The 19908-nt window shown below is 35.5% G+C and overlaps 1 protein-coding gene across 2 annotated transcripts; it reads right to left on the bottom strand.

Moving 5' to 3' along the window:
• Window positions 1-9253: 9253 nt before the first annotated feature.
• On the bottom strand, window positions 9254-19865 carry YIPF5 (Yip1 domain family member 5). Of its 2 annotated transcripts, XM_074212702.1 has the most exons (6): window positions 19739-19865; window positions 19129-19245; window positions 15790-15962; window positions 14891-15036; window positions 12554-12735; window positions 9254-9580 (listed from the first exon to the last, which is right to left on the bottom strand). In XM_074212702.1, exons 2-6 carry the CDS (start codon window positions 19233-19235, stop codon window positions 9418-9420), a joined length of 771 nt encoding a protein of 256 aa, XP_074068803.1. In that variant the 5' UTR covers window positions 19236-19245; window positions 19739-19865; the 3' UTR covers window positions 9254-9417. The 2 variants fall into 2 exon arrangements, with proteins under 2 accessions (XP_074068803.1, XP_074068804.1); XM_074212703.1 differs by lacking the exon at window positions 19739-19865 and having other exon boundaries at window positions 15790-15958; window positions 19129-19221.
• Between the last annotated feature and the right edge of the window lie 43 nt (window positions 19866-19908).

The following is a 19908-nucleotide window of genomic DNA, read 5'->3' as shown; positions in this document are numbered from 1 at the left end:
CCTTAGCTGTATGACCTTGGGCAAGTCACTTAACCCCATTGCCTTAAATTAAAAAATTTTAAAAGCTTGATTGCTGTTATAGTTTTAGAAAAAAAAATATATTACAGAATTTTAAATGGCCTACTCTAAATGTGCAAGTTCAAAATAATCTGTAAGTAGATTAATTGGCACAAACTGAATGCTTGCAAATTTAAAATTTTAGGCCTGAAAAGTGGTAGCTCCCCTCTATATTTCACCAAAAATCAATAAGATCACATCATCCCACATAATTATCAAGAAATCTACTGTCGGGCAACTAGGTGGTGCAATGGATACAGCACTGGCCCTGGAGTCAGGAGTACCTGAGTTCAAATTCAGCCTCAAACACTTAATAATTACCTAGCTGTGTGGCCTTGGGCAAGCCACTTAACCCCACTGCCTTGCAAAAACCTAAAAAAAAAACCTGTCAAACTATAGTAATTTCTTCCACTGTAAAAATGCACAAAAATCCAACCAGAAGCTCACAGGTAATAGGAAAAAGACAAAAACAAAACTAACCCCAATTCAGGCAAACAAAAAAAGAGTCTCCCAGCTGACCCCACAGACAGGACAGAAACATTCATAGCCAGCAAAGATCAGCATCTGAACTTAGAGCAGAGAGATTCCTTGAGAAAGTCACAAGGAGGTTAGATACAGACAGAAGGGACCTTGGAAGTCACAGGGATCCACTTTGACCAGCACCAATCAACTTGGGGGCATTCCAGATACAGGTCTCAGGTATTCAGTCCTGAGATGCCAAGGAAAGGCCTGAATATTCAATTCTTTTAATCAAAAGTACACAATGATGACTAATCTTGGGAGATGGCCAAATTAGAACACCAGCCCTGGAGTCAGGAGGACCTGAGTTCAAATCTGACCTCAAACACTTAATAATTACCTAGCTATGTGACCTTGGGCAAGCCACATAACCCCATTGCTTTGCAAAAAAAAAAAAAACACCTAAAAAAGAAATATATCCCTTTAAATTGACATGACTTCCAAAGGCATTGATGGGTCAGTGTACAGTGCACTGACTAGTTGAGTTCTCTGGCCAGCAGAGAACTGTTCTCAGTTTGCAGTGAATGAGACGGGAGCCAGAGATGGTAAAGCTCTCCAAATTTTATTAGGGTCACTCAACTGTTTATATCCTAGTCTACTTTTGTTCATGGAAAACTCATGCTACTAGTTTAAGCATCAATCATCTTAAAGATTACATATTGGTTAGATCATTACACATTGGTTAAACAGTTACACATTCTTATGCATACTTCATTGCTCTTGCTATAATGCAATTTTTTAAATTTATTTTTTATTCTCATTTTGTACAAGTGTATTTTTACATTAATAAAATATTCTTGTTTACAAGTAAACAAAATACCCCTCCTCCCCCATGAATATAGATAGACTTGCTTGGGCGAAAAAAGTAAAGGGGAGAGAAAAAAATAAAAATAAAAATAATAATAGTAATAATTGTAGGTATGGCCAGGTGGCGCAATGGATGTAGCACCAGCCCTGGAGCCACGAGCACCCTAGTCCATACCAGCCTCATAAACCCAACAATCACCCAGCCGTGTGACATGCAAGCCACCCGATCCCCATTGCCCTGCAAAAACCAAAAAAAAAGAAAGAAAAAAGACCCAAAATAAAATAAAATAGTAATAATAGTAGGGGTGGCTGGGTGGCAGACAGAGCATTGGCCCTTGAGCCAGGAGCACCTGGGTCCAAATCCGGCCCCAGACACCCAAAGATCACCCCGCTATGTGGCCCCAGGCAGGCCATCCAGCCCCACTTGCCCTGCACCCGCCCCCAAATAATAATAACAAAAGATGTGCTTCAGTCTTTGTTCCAACACCAACAACTCTGTCATGAGTGGATCTCATTCTTTATGATAAGTCCATAACAAAAGTTATTTCCATATTTTTCCACCCTTGCCATTGCTGATCCCAACTCCCTCCTTTCTTATTTCTCCACTACCATGTACTCTATTTTCTCTCTCATTTCACTCTGATTCTGCTGTAGGGTAGCTGAGTGGCGCAGCAGACAGATCCCTTAGGCCCAGAATCCACCTGGCCCTGTGGTCCTGGGCAGGCCTTCCAATCCCAGCCCCTTGCAAGAAGTAAGAAAGAAAATGTGTTATATCTGGCCACCCCTTCCCCCTGCTCCCCCCACATCTTACTCCAGATGTCTATACCCCATTGAGTATATATGCTGTTTCCTCTCCTAGCCATCTCTGATGAGAGCAAAGGTTCCCTCATTCCCCCTTGCCTCCCCACTTCCATATCATTGCAATAGCTCATTGTAATAAAAAAAAATCTTATGTGAGATATCTTGGACTATTCCCCCTCTCCTTTTTCTTTCTCCCATTCCATTTCCCTTTTTTTTCTATTGACTCCATTTTTACACCATATTTTATCTTCGAATTCAGCTTTCTCTTGTGCTTCAACTATAAAAGCTCCCTCTACCTGCTCTATTAACTGAGAAGGTTCATATGAGTATTATCAGTGTCATTTTTCTATGCAGGAATACATGCAGTTCATCCTCATTAAGTCCCTCATATTTCCCCCCTCTCCTCCAATCTCCATGCTTCACCTGAGTCCTGTATCTGAAGATCAAACCTTCTGTTCAGCTCTGGCCATTCCAAAAGAAACAGTTGAAATTCCCCTGGTTCATTGAAAGTCCATCTTTTTCCCTGGAAGAGGACATTCAGCCTTGCTGGGTAGTTCATTCTTGGCTGCATTTTAAGCTCTTTTGCCTTCTGGTATATGATATTCCAAGCCTTATGAGCTTCCAATGTAGCTGCTGCTAAGTCCTGTGTGATCCTGACTGCAGCTCCACGATATTTGAACTGTGTCCTTCTGGCTGCTTGTAATATTTTCTCTTTGACTTGGGAGTTCTGGAACTTGGCTATATTCCTAGGGGTTGATTTTTTGGGATCTCTTTCTCGGGGGGATCGGTGGATTCTCTCCATTTCTATTTTGCCCTCTGCTTCTAGAATATCAGGGCAATTTTCCTGTAGTAATTCTTTGATAATGATGTCAAGGCTCTTTTCCTGATCATGACTTTCAGGTATTCCAATAATTTTAAAATTATCTTTCCTAAGTCTGTTTTCCATATCAGTTGTTTTTTTCAGTGAAATATTTCATATTTTCTTCTAATTTTTCATTTTTTTGTTTGGAAGTATTGATTCCTGATTTCTGTTAAATTCATCAATCTCCCTGAATTCTCTTCTTTGAAGGATTTGTTCTCCTCAGAGTTTTTTATCTCTTTTTCCATCTGGCCAATTTTGCTTTTTAAAGCATTCTTCTCCTCAATAACTTTTTGAACTGTTTTATCCATTTGACCTAAGCTGGTTTTTAGCATGCTATTTTCTTCAGCATTTTTTTTTTTTGGATTGCCTTGATTAAGCTGCTGACTTCATTTTCATGTTTTCCCTGCATCTCTCTCCTTTCTTTTCCCAGTTTTTCTTCCAACTCCCTCATTTGATTTTCAAAGTCTTTTTTGAGCTCTGTCATAGCCTGAACCCAATTTCTGTTTTTCTTGGAGTCTTTAGATGCAGGAGCTTGTGCTTCCTCATCTTCAGACTGAGTATTTTGATCCTTCTTGGGCTCATTTGCAAAATATTTCTCAATAGTCTTCCTTTTGTTTCTTTGCTTGTTCATTTTCCCAGCCTGGGCCTGGTTTGGGGGTGCTTCCTGAGCTTTTGGGACACTCCCACAAGGGTCTCAGTGTGTGAGGCTCTGTCCTCCCTCCTGGTCTGTGAATGACCATAAGCACCTCCCTCTGCCATGGGGCTGAGGTGGGGGGGGGGCCTAGACTGGGATCAGGATCTGAATGTGGTCAGAGCCCCAGAGTCCTGTTCCAGGGGCAGAGGACAGAGCTCTGCAGTCTCTCTTCACTCCCCTCCCTCAGCTCAATGGGCTCATGCCCTGGGGGCTCCTGCTTACCAGCTCTGCCTGCTTCTGTTTCCTGGATCAGGGCTGGGGAAAGACCAAGGTGCTCCCTGTGTGCCCCGAGGGCTGGGCTCCAAGTGCTCTCTCTGGCAGAGGTTCCCGCTATTCCCCCACTTTGTGCCCGGTGCTCCTCGGGGTGCAGCTCAGGAGACTCCCCCGCTGCTGTGAGCTGAGACTCCCAGCGCCCTGGGGCTGCCTCCGGGAGGCTGAAGTTCTTTGGCTCTGGCGGGCCACCCCTCCGGCAGGCCGCCCCTCCGACCAGGGGGAGCAGAGCCTTTCTGCTCTTTTCCAGGTTACCTTGAGTAGGAGAACTGCCTCACTGGGTCCCTTTGTGGGTTCTGTCTCTCAAAAGTTTAGTTAGAGTCCTTAGCTGATGAATTTTATCAGAGAGCTCCTAAGACTGGATCCCTTCTTGTCGCTATCTTGGCTCAGCCCCTATAATGCAATTTTTGATCAATGTCAGGAGATACAAAGAAGCTGGGTCATGCTGATCTTATGGAAAAGCAAAGGGGATTAGGTCATGCTGGCATCCTGAGAAACCAAGCCAGTATTTTTGCAAAACATGAGGCCAAGAGGGTCTTTAACCATTACTTTTGTCATTTCACAACTATGGTCCTCAAGGATTCCTAACAGATCAGTTAGGTGGTGCAGTGAATAGAGCACCAGCCCTGGAGTCAGGAGATCCTGAGTTCAATCACTTAACCCCACTGCCTGGCAAAAGCCTAAAAAAAAGGCAATAATAGAAGTAAGGAAAAAAAATTGGGGTGGAGTGGTTATACTCTGAAGGTTTTTAGAAGGTAAAGAAAAGGAAGGAGATAAGGAACATACTAATGTGGAAAAGATAAAGAGGGTACAATTTATCATTTTCCCCAATTGAAGCAAGGAAATATAAACATGAAAGAAAGACTGGTAGCAGAGATCACATGAACTTTAACCTGAACATTCACACAAATTTTTTGTAGAAATAAAAGTCTCAACAGGGAAATGGGTCTTAATGGGGAGGTAAGATAAGGGAAGATAATAAAAAAACAGTTATAAGCAAAACTAAATTCCAGATTGAGTAAAGGGGTGGACTAAAAGGAAAAGAAGTGGAATTTAAGTTGGAGAATGACTAAAATGGATTTTTGAATGATAAGGAATATTCTTGTACCATAAGAAACAAAAAAAGACAATTTCACTGTGTTCTGGGAAATATGAACTGATGCAGGGGCAAATAATATGACAACATTGTAAAAAAAAGGATAGTAAAAGACAATTTTGAAAAATTAAAGAAATGTGATCAAAACAGCAACCATGTCTCAAGGAAATTATGAAGTAGGTAACTTACCTCCTGATAGATGATTAACTCAACATGAAGACGTATTTTTGAAAATGGTCATTGTATGGATTTGATTGTTCCTGTCCCAAGATTTTTTGGAAACATTTTTAAATATACAGAAGATAGCTCAAAAGGAAGCTATCACCAAACAGGGTACTTTTAAAAGTAATGGGACTTACAATATTGATCTATGTTTAAGCATGGTTATGAATGTAGAACCTATATCAGATTGCTTTCAGGAGGGGGAGAGGGAAGGGGAAGAGATGGGAAGGGGGGGAGAAAAATTATAAACCTCAAAAAATATATAAACCATACAAAAAATGATTGGTTAAAACTACCATAATAATTTTTTTAAAAAAAATAATGGGATTTAATTATACTTTTTTCTTGTAAAAGTAGCTTTAAACATAAATCTTTTCTTGCTCTTTATGACTTTGTTTGCTTAATATTTTTTTGGTTAAAAATAAAGACATTGATAAAAAAAGACATTTTTTTCCAAAAGAAGCTGAAATTTTTAAAAATGAGAATGGGAGAGAGTTAATCATATAGTCACTAGTGGCTGGAGTTTAATGTTAAATTCACAAGGTCAATTAGTGCTAGTTTACAAGGCCAAATTTAACTTGGGGAACCCTTAGAGCAAAAAAGCTTTTAAAGGGTCAAATTTGTTCCAGATGCAGTTTTTGATAAGAGACTCCATATCTTGGTCCTTCATTTGCATGCTTCATGAAAACCAAAAAAATAAAACAAAAGGAAAAAAAGGCAATTTTATTTCTACCAGCAAAAACTTTCAAAATTCAGTCAGTCAGGGGCAGCTAGGTGGTGCAGTAGATAGAGCACTGACCCTGGAGTCAGGAGTACCTGAGTTTAAATCTGGATTCAGACACTTAATAAATACCTAGCTATGTGACCTTGGGCAAGCTACTTAACCCCATTTGTTTTTCAAAAACCTAGAAAAAAACAAAAAAATTCAGTCAGTCATTTCATTAAATCTGTTGAGACAGCAGGTTTCCTGGGATGGTATTCATTTCTTATATTAATTTGAATTAGTGGCAGGCTACATAGGATGTTGGGTTCATGGATTGAAAGCAAAATGTCATCTAGTCCAATTCTTCTATTTTATAAATAAGGAAATTAATGCCCATAAGGTTTGAGTGCTTTGATTACGTTCCCATGTTCAGGAAGGAGAACTAGAATTTGAATATATCTTTTGTATATAGACTTTTTCCTTTCATATCCAAAATTACAAATCTTCCACTTGTTATGAGGAAATTATATAGATGCTCTTAAATTGTATTCCAATATTTTCTTTTATGTTTATTTTAAGTAGCTCAGTGTCAGAGATCCAGAGAAATAATTTTTAAAAATATATTCTAGACCTATAGCTTTGTATACCTATATAGTTTCATATTTCATGTCTAGACAAGGGGCATGAAGAGCAGCCAAATTATTAAAGATGGCTATGCATGAGATGAACATAACATGGCTATGTCCCCATTTGTTTTTGAAAAACCATTATCATTGGAAAATGAAAGGCAACATGGAGTACTGTCCTTGAGTTTGGAAGTCTTGGATTCAAGCCCTGCCTCTAACATATACTAGTTGTGTGACTGAACAAGTTTTTACCATCTCAGTTACTGAGTCAACATTCTCTAAAGCAGGTGTATCCAACCTGCCAAGGGAGACCTGCTTAGCATTTGTTGATGTGCTCTTTGGTGTGAGTTGCATTGCATTCATGACTGAGTATTGAACTCTGTATGAGGCACTTGAAGAATTATTAGGAAAATGCCGCCCAGAAAAGCTAAAAGTTTGGACACCCTGCTTTACAGCTTTGTTATAGATACATTGTTGACTTGCAAAAGTGAAGGAAACTAAGATTTCAGACAAATGAAATCACAAAAACGTAAACCTACCTCTCACTCCTCCCCATCAAAATCAGAAAAAGTAAAAGTTTATGGGACAAAAAGTTCATTTAAAAATTTTAATATAAAGCATATAAAGAAATATGATGAAATCTTTATGAAGTGAAGTTTAAGACTAGTTAAACTGATGGTGACTTCAACCATATATGCATATATATGAATATGTATACATATACACAAATGCACATGCATATACACACACACACATAAGAAAAGTCAAAGGTAAAAGAACTTCAGATAGATATTAAGGAATCGGTTTGCAATTTGTTCAATGCTTAGAGTTCTATATATGATTTTGAATCCTTTTTATTTATGTCACTTTGTGTTTTATAATGTAAGAAAATGAGAACCACTCACCACAATTCAACTATTTAGGGAACATAGAAAAAGGATCAGTTGTTTAGCCTAGATACAGCAGGGGAAGAATGGAATTCCCAAGTACAGTTAGTTGTTCACCCTGTTCTTTGTAAAAAGTGTAATATATCTAGCAGCTCATTAAAATTTTCTACTTCAGAAGTTTTAAAGTCTTGCTACTGAAAAATGAAAAGATAATAAAAATCATACTGACAGCATGCAATAAAAACAAAAATTGACAAGCTATTTTTAAAAACTGTATAAATACTGACTGTACAAATACTGATTTTCCAAATACTATCAATTTTTATGAAAAGACAAAAAATCCTAAACTAAAAATACTTCTTAAAATACATGTTGAATTTGTCATCTTTTGGCTTTAAAAATATGATCTTAAAATATACAGCATTATATTAACATATTAAACATTTTAAAATAACTGATACTGCATAGTCTTTTCTTTTTTAGGTGTTTGCAAGGCAATTGGGGTGAAGTGGCTTGCCCAAGGCTACACAGCTAGGTAATTATTAAGTGTCTGAGACTGGATTTGAACCCAGGTACTCCTGACTCCAGGGCCGGTGCTTTATCCACTACACCACCTAGCTGCCCCTTGCATAGTCTTTTCAATGAGTGTGCTTAAAAAGTTCTCTCCCTCTCTTGACATTCATCACTTGCCCTGATGGTTATATATTGTCTGGAACCAGTGATGATTTCCATAGGAATCCTTAATGATCAATATATATAAAGGTACTGTTTCCATGTGCAGTGTGGCTAGACAACAAACCACCACTCAGAATGGGACAAATAGAGTTTTGAGTAAAGCAAGAAAAAGTAATATAATAAAAGCTATACTAATAATTTTTAATCTTTTCCTTTTGAGATTGTATCAGTTAAAACTATCCTTAACGTTTACTGTGACCAGGAAACAGACTTCAAAACCAGCACTGATACAGATGGAGACAGAAAATGATTAAGAAAAAGCCAACTCAACAACAGGGAAATTACTTCAGGAAAATTTAATCAATAAGCATCAAATGTACTTTACATTGATATCTGCAATACTGACAACTGCTATAGTTTAAGAATCCTTCTCAAAAAGATTAGTGATTTTTTTTTCTGGGAAGTACTATGAACCTAGTGTCAATAGTTAATATGAGCATTAGTTTTGACTAGCCAGTCCTAGTGGCTTTATTTCTACTAATGCTAATATCTAAACATTTATTCACATTTCAAGTCTATCAGAAGTAGACTGAGTCATTTGTACTCCTTTGCATTTTTAGCAAGTTCTTTTACATAAGATAATTTAAAGGATTAACTTTTGAAATGCAAACTCACAACACTTTACATAAGGAATCACATGTTTGCCTCAAGTGCATTTGGTTTTCAGTGTACTAAGATTTCCATCTATACCTTGGGAAACAATTTTTACAACAGATTTAGCATTCAAGTATTTTTGCTAATGTGTTACATGGTTTGGTTTCTAGAAAGACCATTAAATATGGTTTCTTTCACCCCTGTTTGATAAAAATCTATCAAAAACATCATAATAATAATATGCAAGAAACAAAGTTGTTTTTCTAAAAGCTGTAGGAACAGGAAAAAAAAACATTACATCTTATTTGTATAAGCACAAACACAAACTCAAAGCTAGACACATGGCATGTAAATCCAAGTATTCAAAATTTCTATAAAAATGAACTAGATACATGTTTATTCCCATTGTTCCAAAGGTCTAGAGTTAACTCTGCATGATAGTGATGTAGGTGTGGTGCTGTTGCTGGTCCAATTTCAGAGCTCAATGTCCCTTATATATTTATAGTATTTGGCCCATTCATGTCCAATACTCAAGATGTTTAGTTCAAAAAATGGAAATAAGGGCAAAGACTCCATATAATAGAGCACAAGGATATGCTACTAGAAGTTGCTGTCCTTCCATGGCTAAGGCAGAAATGAAAATTTTGGAAGCAGAGAAACTGCACCATCCAATAATCCCAGCAGTAAGAAGAACTCCCAACATTCCCCTGTGACAACAAAAAAAAAAATGAGGTAAGTTTATTCTCATAAGTTCTAAAAAGTATAAAAACTGTGTGTCAACTATTTCTAAAAGTAACATTTAAAGTAGTAATGCTTAGACATCAAACATTTGTAAAATTATTAAAAATGTGGCCGATAGCAATTATTTTTTTTAAGGTTGTTTTTTTTTTTGCAAGGCAAATGGGGTTAAGTGGTTTGCCCAAGACCACACAGCTAGGTAATTATTAAGTGTTTGAGACTGGATTTGAACCCAGGTACTCCTGATTCCAGGGTAGGTGCTTTATCCATTACGCCACCTAGCCGCCCCTCTAATAGCAATTATTAACAGAATGCAAAACAAATAGAATCTCTTTTCTGTACATTAAGAAGGCTTATTTTTTTTAAAAAGTCTTCTCTTTGTAAGCCTAAACACCACCAGTTCCTTCAAATGAGTCTTGTGAAGTCTGGTCCCTAGTCCCTTCACCATCCTTGTTGAATTCTTCTGAATTTTCTCTGCTTTATCAATATTCTTCATGAAGAATCGAACCAAAGCTGAATACAGTACTCTAGACATGATATAATTAGAGCAGAGGATATTGAAACTATTCATCCTCTCATTACAGACAAGAGTGAATCTTTTTGATGTCAACTAAAATCTCAATAAACTCCCTGATTACATTGTTTATTCATACTGAAGTTGTAGTATATTAATCTCATCCCCTCCAAAAAAATCCACAATATTTTTCACATAATTTCTCCATCATAAATTTCCCTCAAAGAATTACCTTCACAAGTTTATGACTTCATATTCATTCCTAACTAAATTACATTTTATTAGTCTATTATTCCTGGGTTTCTTCATCTCTACCATAGCTCTATTTCCACTGCTGCAAGTTCAAAATGCCAAGTTCTACACAATACACAGGCAAGGAGTCTATATCTTTCTCTACTCTCTTAGTGATCTCTTTAGTTCCCAATATCATCTCTATACAGATGATTCTCCAAACCTATATTTCCAAACCTGATTTATATCTTTAAAGCATAAATCTTGCATCTTCAAGTGACTACCAGACATCTCCACTTAGATGCCCAAAGCAACCTAAACTCAACATATTAAATTTTAATGTGTACAAAGTAAAGTTCATTCTTTTTCTCTCTAAATGCACTGTTCCTCCTGACTTCTCTATTTTTGTCTAGGGTGCCACTTTTCTTCCATGCACTGCATTCATCATTCACCCCCAACTCTTCAATCTCACTTCTGATATACAGTTGTCAATTCTACCTCAATGATCTATTTTTTTCTCTATCTCCCTATTTACACCCAAACTATCCTGTCCAGGTCTTTAGCAATTTTTTCCTAGACAATAACCTTTTAATACCTTCCTTCAAATGTTTTTTTTTCCTACATATCTTTCACACAGATGCCAAATTGAGACTAATGTTAAAGTATAGCACTGACCCTATTACTCCTTTTCCTCACAAGATTGAGTGGTTAAAATACAAAATGGGATAAATACAAATTCTAGACCTTCACAATCTGTCTCAAGCTTATTTTTCCAGACCATTTATACATTACTTCCTCTCTAATCAGCACTTTATGCTTCTGTCAAATGAGTCTACAAGTTGTAGACTTCTACATTCTATCTCCTGTGTCCATAACTAGAATAATCTCCTTATGCCTGTCCCCAGGAAAATCTGGCAAAATTAAGGCTCAATTCTGGTACCTTCTCCTTTAAGAAGCCTTTCTCAATTTCTTCAGTTATTACAATTTACCTTTTCCCGTCAATAGGCTTTTTAATATGTAATTCATATACATTGCATATAATATATATGTGTATATATGTGGACGTGTGTATACATACACACAAAAGAACTTCCATTTACATTTATGAATGAGAGCTCGTTTGGGGCAAACATTATCTCCCTTTTGAACTTGAAACCTGAGTAGTGTATCTGAAATCTTGTCTAGCGAACAGTTGGAATGTTATGCTAAGATCTCTTATGGGTCTTCAATTTGAAATACAACATATATCTGAAGCTTCATAGCATTCAGAGTTAGAAAAGACATCAGAAATTATATAAGTCAATCTCTCAAACAGGAAAGGGGTAATTTTTCCTTTCTCTTTGAGTTCCTAGAATATAATTGGTAAAGTCAACCAAAAACTCAGAGGTGAAAAGAGAAATTATAAAACCCTTATCCCTTCAGTTTGACATACAGTAACAAATGGTTCTCCTTAGGAAGTTACTATATTTTTTTATTTAGTTTTTGCCTTTTTTGCAAGGTAATGGGTTTAAGTGACTTGTCCAAGTTCAAACAGCTAGGTAATTATTATGAGTCTGAGATCAGATTTAAACTTAGGTTCTCATGACTCCAGGGCCGGTGCTCTACTCACTGCACCAATTAGCTGCCCCAAGAGGTTACTTTCTTTAAAGATGGTAGTTAAAACCATGAATTATAATGAAAATAATCAGTTATCTATCTATGTATTTGATACTAAGCATCTGACTGCTTTTTATGGCTATATCTAAGATCATAGAATATTAGTGGAAGCCTGAAATACTACAAAACCCTAGATAAAAAAATTAGATAAATACACGTATTTTGTTTCCAAATTTTAAAGTAGGCTTTAATGTATCACAGTTTTTAATTTCTGTGAGTTGGTTCAGGCCCACGAGATCAAAGTAATTTAGAACCCTATTATAAAACTGCCATAATTTTAACATGCTAACAAAATAAAACTGACAGCAAAAATAGGGTATTTTTTTTTTATGCTGATGGCAATAAGACGAAACAGAATAATCAATACTATAAGTACAATACTGACAAATTTTATTTTAGGGTACAAAGAAAAGCACTATTACATATTTTTAAAGTCAATTTTCAGTGACAACTATATATTATTTATATCCCTAAAAGGGAAAAGAATAGGTAGTAGTTTACTACTATGTGGAACAAAAAGATTTAAATATTTAATACTTACTGCAAAGAAAATATAACTGCAAAGCTGGAAAGTAAGATCATTGGAAGAAGGCAATATCCAAGTACACTAGCGACACAACCAAATGAGACACCTGTCATACTCATTAAGTTTAACAGACAAAACATTCCTAGACATCCAATTGCACTGATCCCATATACGTATCCAAACTGAATTTTACCAGCCTGTGAATAAGAAAAAAAATTCATACTATAAAACAAGAATCAGATGTTTATGGAGTATTATATTCCTTAAACAATACTTTACATGAAAATATGGAGAGTGATTTTATTCTTTTTACAATTTTTTAAAAAGGGGAGGGAAATAGGCAGGTTTATCCTAGCCACCACCACCATAATCCTAAAGGTTAAAATAGCTCCCTCTGATAATAGAGGATCAATTATTAAAAATGGAAAATATTAAAAGCTGACTCAAATAATTTTATTCCAATTTTTCAGATTACATATTTTAAGACAATCCTATATTTAGCAAATAAAACAATGGCAAAAATTATTAGAGAATTATGTTGATTTTATGATCTGAATACATCCCAGAAACAAGAAGGGAGTGACTCAGAATGACAAATGTTTTCTTAATACACTTGTAAAGTATTTAAATAACAAGGAATAAAAACAATTTATTTTAATGTGGAAGTAGCTATTAACATTATTATAAGACTATATACTACAAAAATAGTATTTCCAAGAAGAAAATCTCAATTGTTTGCTTCATATTTATATATAAAATATTATATTTAAAATAAATTTTTGTATATGTTACATATAATATATATTCATATTATTATTGACCCTTTCAATAATAAAACATCAATTCTACACAAAGGAAAGAGCAGCAAAGTACTGAAAATATTTGTGATAACAAAGTCAAATCACAACCAGCTTACTTTTGGGTGAACGAAATTTTTTTTTTAATTAGGCAACATTTCCAGCTTCCCGAACTAATTCACAAAATGATTAAATTTTCTAAAAGTTCTCTACATTAGAATTTCTTGGTTAATTCAAACTTTGATGGCCAAAAAATATAACAGTTTAAAAAATTCATATTTAATTTTTATCCATATTTAGAAAATTGGTTCATGGTGCATATGCTCTGAAAAAATTGAATTGCTAATTAATAGTTCACCCTCCCCATAAAACTGATCAAAATAATTTGCATCATGAGACACATTTTAAAGTAATGGATAGAGTATGTAGCCTACAAATCTGAAAAATTTGTGCTCATGCCTTGCTTCTGATATATGAAATTGAAGATTGTTTAGTTACTTTACTAGCTTACTTACTAGAAAATTTATTACTAGTCTATTAGTAGAAGAGTTATAAATCTGCACTGGTAAGATTTTCCTTAATGGAAAGTCCAGATAGAGGAAAAAATGTATTCTGCTTTACTTTTCCTAAGTCCCTCTAAATTTATTTCATTTAACTCTTAAGTCATGCTTGAGACAGAAATACCACTTCCACCTTAGAGTGAGGAAACAGGCTCAGAGCACTAAGCAACTTAACCAAGATTATTAAAGCAATAGTATATGAATTTCAACCTAGAGGTTTTCACACCTAATATAGTGCTTTTCTCATACCATAAGTGTTCTTTTTCTATGCACATATTATTATTATTCCAATAAGGAACATTTCAAAAACTTATAAAGTTAAAATACCTTCCATAAAGAAAATATAATGAAAAAAGAATATTTTCAATGGATTTATTGAACTGATTTATAAATATTTTGAAATCAATAATACGAAAGCAAGCTTGTTAGCCCTTCAAAAGCCTTTAGACAACAAAACTTTTAAAATTGTAGTTTTATGTAAACAAGTTTTAATTAAGTGACAAAATGAGAAAACTAACTGAAAATGAAACAAAAACTTAAGAACAATAGCAAAACTAGTAATTTAAAAAACTACCATTCTTATCAAAGAAATAGTTGAAAAAAAATCAATTGTTCAACTGTCATTTTGTGAGAAAACAATAGGAAATGCACAAGGTTGCCAAATATTTCAACCATTAACATTTTTCCTAATAACCAGTTTTTACTTTTGAAGAATATTAATTGTATTGTTTTTATTATTAATAGTTATATTAATTACAATAATATATTAAGAGATTTCAAAATCATGTAATTATATTAGGAAAATGGCAAATTTGTATCCTTGGGAAGAATGAATTGTATAATGGGAGATCCAAAAAGTTCAACACTATTCATGATATGAGAAATAGTAAAAATCAGGAAAACAGGTTTTTGATGAAAACTTCCCAGGGATATTTTGCTTCCTTATGTGAAAAGACTGGTGTAATTTAGAGGAAATTCTATACCTAAAGACTTACCAGTAACAATGTGGCTCCAAAAGCTAGACAGAAAACCATTGGTCCTGCCAAATCGGTTTCATTCATGATGCTTCCATCTGCTACTTTTAATGGGTGCAACACTGTTAGTGTTTTCTGCCAGATGTGATCAAAATTGATTCCTAATTCTAATGAAAGCAAAAATATAAAAAAAAGTTATAGGGAATTCGCCTGTTAACTCTACATTTCACCATCACTTTAAATTAGGAGGAAAACTCCAGTTTAATCAAAACCCTATAAAAATTTTCCAGGCTAATAAAACTGTTTCATAATGGATTACTGAACTCGAAAATATTTATCTAATAATGGTGGGTTTCCTAAACTTTAAATATTTATTTTGAGTATTCTGTATTTATAACACAAAACTTTTCTTATGGTGGGGGAACAGAGCCTCTATGGATGGAGTCTATAGATTTTCTATGTACTTGCCATACCACATTTTAAGGAATACCTATAAAGAATTTATAACATTCTGGAATTGATGTGTTAAGTTTTTTCAAAACCACTACTTTGTAAGGTGGTGTGACATACAACCAAAAGCCTGCCACAGTGTTTTCAGACAGAACAGTATCATTAATAATAATTAATAATAAACTTAACATTTTCCCTCTTTATTTCTTGCACAACTAGAATTTCATCAATTACATTAAGTACTGTCATATGTAAACCAAGTATGACCATAAAAAAACCTACTTCTTATGATGTTAAGTTTATCTTTAACATGTGTGAACTGATGACCTATTTAAAGATCTTTTATTTCAATGCAGGATGTTAAAAATAGGTTACCCACTGACAGTATTTATTTTAAAAAGAAATATCTAAATTATTTTTAAAATATATTAATTGAACTAAAACATCTTTTCTGGAAAATACTCTTGTACCTTCTAATAAAGGTGGCTCATCCTCAAAGTTGTTTCCATAGAATGACTGTGGTATAGATGGAGTATATGCCTGTGTTGGCTGGTAAATCTGTCCAGTATAAGGCTGCTGAGGTTGCATCATGTCTGGAGGAACAAATCTGCCTTGCTGAGAGTAGTCATAGCCACCATACTGTCTGTATAGAAAAAGAAATGACATTATTCCAAAATGCTTTCTTTCTTCCCTAATACGAATCAATAAATGAAGCTTAAACTCTTATTATGGCTGCTAAAGTCTTAAATTAGTTAAACAGTCATCTACCTATCACTGATAGCCCTCACCTTACCTGGACTGATGAGCTCTCCTTTTCTCTGACACCATGATGATAAAAATGATTATTAAAAGTAAAAGGAGAGAGAAAACACTGCTCTAGCTCCTATACAGTCTTTTCATAGTTTGCTGAAGGACCCATCCAATGACCCCTGGAGTCCTGTTTTCAATGATCCAATTGAATTTTTAGTGTTTTGCTTTGAAATGTAGGTAAATTTTCATTCTATTTTTGTTGCTGTTTTTAAAGACTCAAATTTAGCAACTGTGTGAGGTTTAGTCTCTCTCCATGGTTGTTTAAAAATAAAACAAGTGAGGAAAGAGAGAGGGAGAAGGAAAAGGGAGGGGAGGAAGAGGGAAGGAGAGAGGGAGAAAGAGAAAGAGAGAAGAGAGACTAAGAAAAAGAAAAGAGTAAATTGCAAGTAAGCAATTTGGGAATATAGAAATCTTTTAAATTAGAGAAATCCTGGTTATGGATTACATGAAATAAAAAAAAATTATATTTGTAATTAAGTGATATAAAAGCATACACTAATATAAGAATTTCCCAAGGCCATTATGTGGGAACAAAAAGACAACCAGATATAAACTTCTAAATACCTTTTTTTTAAAGTGGTGCTTATAAAATAAAACTGAAGCTAAGCTGTTAAAAAAAATTAGAAAAGACAATATTCCATATATATGTATATATATAATAATTATTTTTCTACTATTTAGAAATTTATTAAGTCTAATCTAATTTTATTCTATCCCATTGCTTTCCAAATGTCCAAATCTTAAGAATTCCATTAAGTTAAAATCAAACCAGAACATTCAAATTAAATTATTCTTTGTGCAAATCCTCTGTTTATGTTGCTAACACATTCTCTTCTGAAAGCACTTTCATACACAAAATCTCATCTGAGAATAAAGGACAGTGAATCCCACATTTTTTTTAAAATGTACATATCACTAATCTAGACATTATACAGTAAGAAGTCTTGAATAAAATATAATCTTTTTAAAAGCCAGATATTTCAAAATGTGGGATCCTGAAGAGCCTCCAGAGAATATCTAATCTAATCTCATCCAACTCCTTTAGAATAGATTAAGAAACTTCAACCCAGAATGTTTTAAGTGGTTTGTTACACAGTGGACCTTAAAGCTCTCTTTACTCCTAGAATTTATACATTTATTTCAAGGACTTAATGAGGGACTTGGTTAGTGGGACATCTTTAATTCCCTTAAGTCAGCATGAAAAAGGCTTGAATCTACATTCCCTTCCACTCCCACCCCAAAGTACTATGATTCTGAACTATACAAAGATAAAATTAGGCAAAATTTAAAAAGTGCTTTGCAGGGTGTAAAAGTATTGTACTCTCTACTGATAGAAAGTATAAAAGGTACCTGAAGAAATATGCTATTTGTGCCAACAAAGTCAGAACTAAAGATTTTCACTGGCATATAGATTTAAAAATCTACCACTAAACTTTATTACAATCAGCAAACTTAATTTAGAAAGTTGGTATGTCTTCTGAGATGGTAGAGAAGGATGCTGAAATCTCATAAGGGGTTGCATACCTAATTCAGGTAAATGAAAGCAGTGGCACAATCAAATTGTGTAACAACTTTAAAAACCTGAAGCTATCAAAACTAAAACTTTTTTACCAACATTATCTCAAACCATGCTTAAAAACCAAAAAGATCATCATATAGAAGGCCAATAGATAGATGACTGTCATTCACAACCTCTTTGAACCTGTTTCTTTATCTATAAAACAGGGATATCATTTCTAATATTTAACTTGGTTTATTAAGGAAAGTACTTCATAAATTAGGAAATATTTTAAAACACAATCTATTATTATTATAGTTGCTGAATTGGAACCGAATGAAAAAAAAGACAACAGGACATTAAAGCAACTGCAACATTATGAGGTGAAAGACAAATAGAACAGCTTCAAAAGGCTGTTCTAGGATAACATTAAACAAAGCAGTACAATTAAGGATTGTAGGAGAGGAAACAGCATCAGGGAATAATTTCTAATAAGGTGGCTTAATTGGAATCAAATTATAGAATAATTTGGCAAGAGAACTTATTTCACCTAATAATTTTTTCCATCAAATTTGTAGATTAGTGTAGATATTTCATTTCTCTCAGTTCAGGGGACAATAGCCTTGAGATAATCATAATATGTACTTCATAAAATGGACATTTTATCAAGACATTTTGAGGGGGAAGGAAGGGAGAGGGAGAACGAAGAATAATTAAAAAAAAGGAATACCAAATATTATGCTATTGCAATAACTGGAAGTTCATACTCCATTAAACAATGGTATTCTTCTAATTCCTAATATAATCTGAAAAGTCTGCAAATGAACAGATTAAAAATAATAAATAAAACCTGAGTAGATTCTTTTAAAAACATTCCACCACAAATGACTGGTTAGTACTATTCCATTTTCTAGAGTTTAGAAGTTTCTACCACTTGTATTTTGGGGTTTAGTGAATAGTCTATTCTAACTTATGTCTTGCCACTTCTGAAAAAAATAAATGTAAAATTTACTGTAAAATGTAATATAATTTAATTGCAAAATGTAAATAAGAGAGAGCATAAATTTTAGGGAAAATAATTAATCTTTCTTTCCCTGACTACTTCACATTTGATAATATCCTCTGCAATATTTTAGAGATTGTAAAAATTCAAGTGTCTGAATAAGCAGGGATGCACAGTACACCCTTCAACATGAAAATGAATAATAATTCACACACAGTACACTCTTTAACATGAAAATGAATAATCATTCACACTGATCTCACCCTTTAAAGTTTGAAAAATACTTCGAGTTCGGTAATACAAGTTTTACTATTTGCATTTGATACTTCATAAATCTCAGGATTCCAGGGTTTCTGAGTGATTTCCTTGACCAGAAGCAGCTCTAAGAAACATGATATGAACCCAGTTCTCTAGGCTTTCAGACTCAAAGTTCAATTATGGATAAGCAAATTGCAACATATACAAGAGCAAAGAAAACGCAAAAAGTCATAAAGTTACTTGCTATGTGTTCCCCCTCCAGCATAATCATAAGTCTGCTGTGTCTGGTCATCGATGCTGTAACTGGTCTGATAGAAATCCGTGTTAAAGCTGTCGAACCCTGACATTGCGGATAATCTGCAACAGAAGGGAAAGTGGTGTGGATTATGCCAACTCTGGATGGGCTGCAAGTCCTGCTTCGTGGCAGGCTGGGAGGAAACAAGTCATCATCGTGTTTCAGTGCCTTTGGGAAAAGAACCAGAGAATCTGAGAAAGTGCCGGGGGGGGGGGGGTCTGGGGCGCCTGAGCGGAGCAGCTCTGGGGGCTCTGGGGGTGGGGGGGCGGGAAGGGGCGCCCCAGGAGGAGTCGCGGCGGGGTGGGCGCGCTTGGGACTCCCCGGGGACCCTACCCCACTCCCCAGGCACGTCACAGACACAGCGAGCAGGGAAGTTCAGTCTGGTTCCAGGGAAACGGAGAGTCGGGCCGGGCCGGCCGGGCCGGGGGGCGCGGCTCCAAGAAGCCAGAGCCGGCTCCCCTGCGCGGCTCCACCCAACGCGTCAGCCGAGGCAGCGGCGGGTTCAGGGTGGCCGAGGAGGGCACACCGCCGAGCGGGGGGCCCGGGGCTACTCACCCCGTGCGGCAGGAGGTCCAGCGGCCTCAAAATCCCCCCGGGGTCGGCAGCAGATCCCCCAAGCGGTATTGTTGCTACGTGTCAGAGGGCCAAAACACTGCTTCCGGGGCACACGAACAGGCGCAGGCGCAAATGCCCCAGGCTCGAAGAGAGGGCGGAAATCCTGGAAG

Source organism: Macrotis lagotis, chromosome 1 (assembly GCF_037893015.1).
Source record: "Macrotis lagotis isolate mMagLag1 chromosome 1, bilby.v1.9.chrom.fasta, whole genome shotgun sequence".
NCBI lineage: Eukaryota > Metazoa > Chordata > Mammalia > Peramelemorphia > Peramelidae > Macrotis > Macrotis lagotis.
Note: the sequence above shows the minus strand (reverse complement) of the source record. Positions and strands in the feature narration are given on the sequence as shown.

Coding starts and splice junctions, on each gene's coding strand:
- YIPF5 (XM_074212702.1), bottom strand. CDS start 19,235: ATGTCAGGGTTCGACAGCTTTAACACGGATTTCTATCAGACCAGTTAC. Junction 15,963..19,128: donor GGAGGGGGAACACATAGCAA/GTAACTTTATGA, acceptor TTTTCTATACAG/ACAGTATGGTGGCTATGACT. Junction 12,736..14,890: donor TTGGAGCCACATTGTTACTG/GTAAGTCTTTAG, acceptor TCTTATTCACAG/GCTGGTAAAATTCAGTTTGG.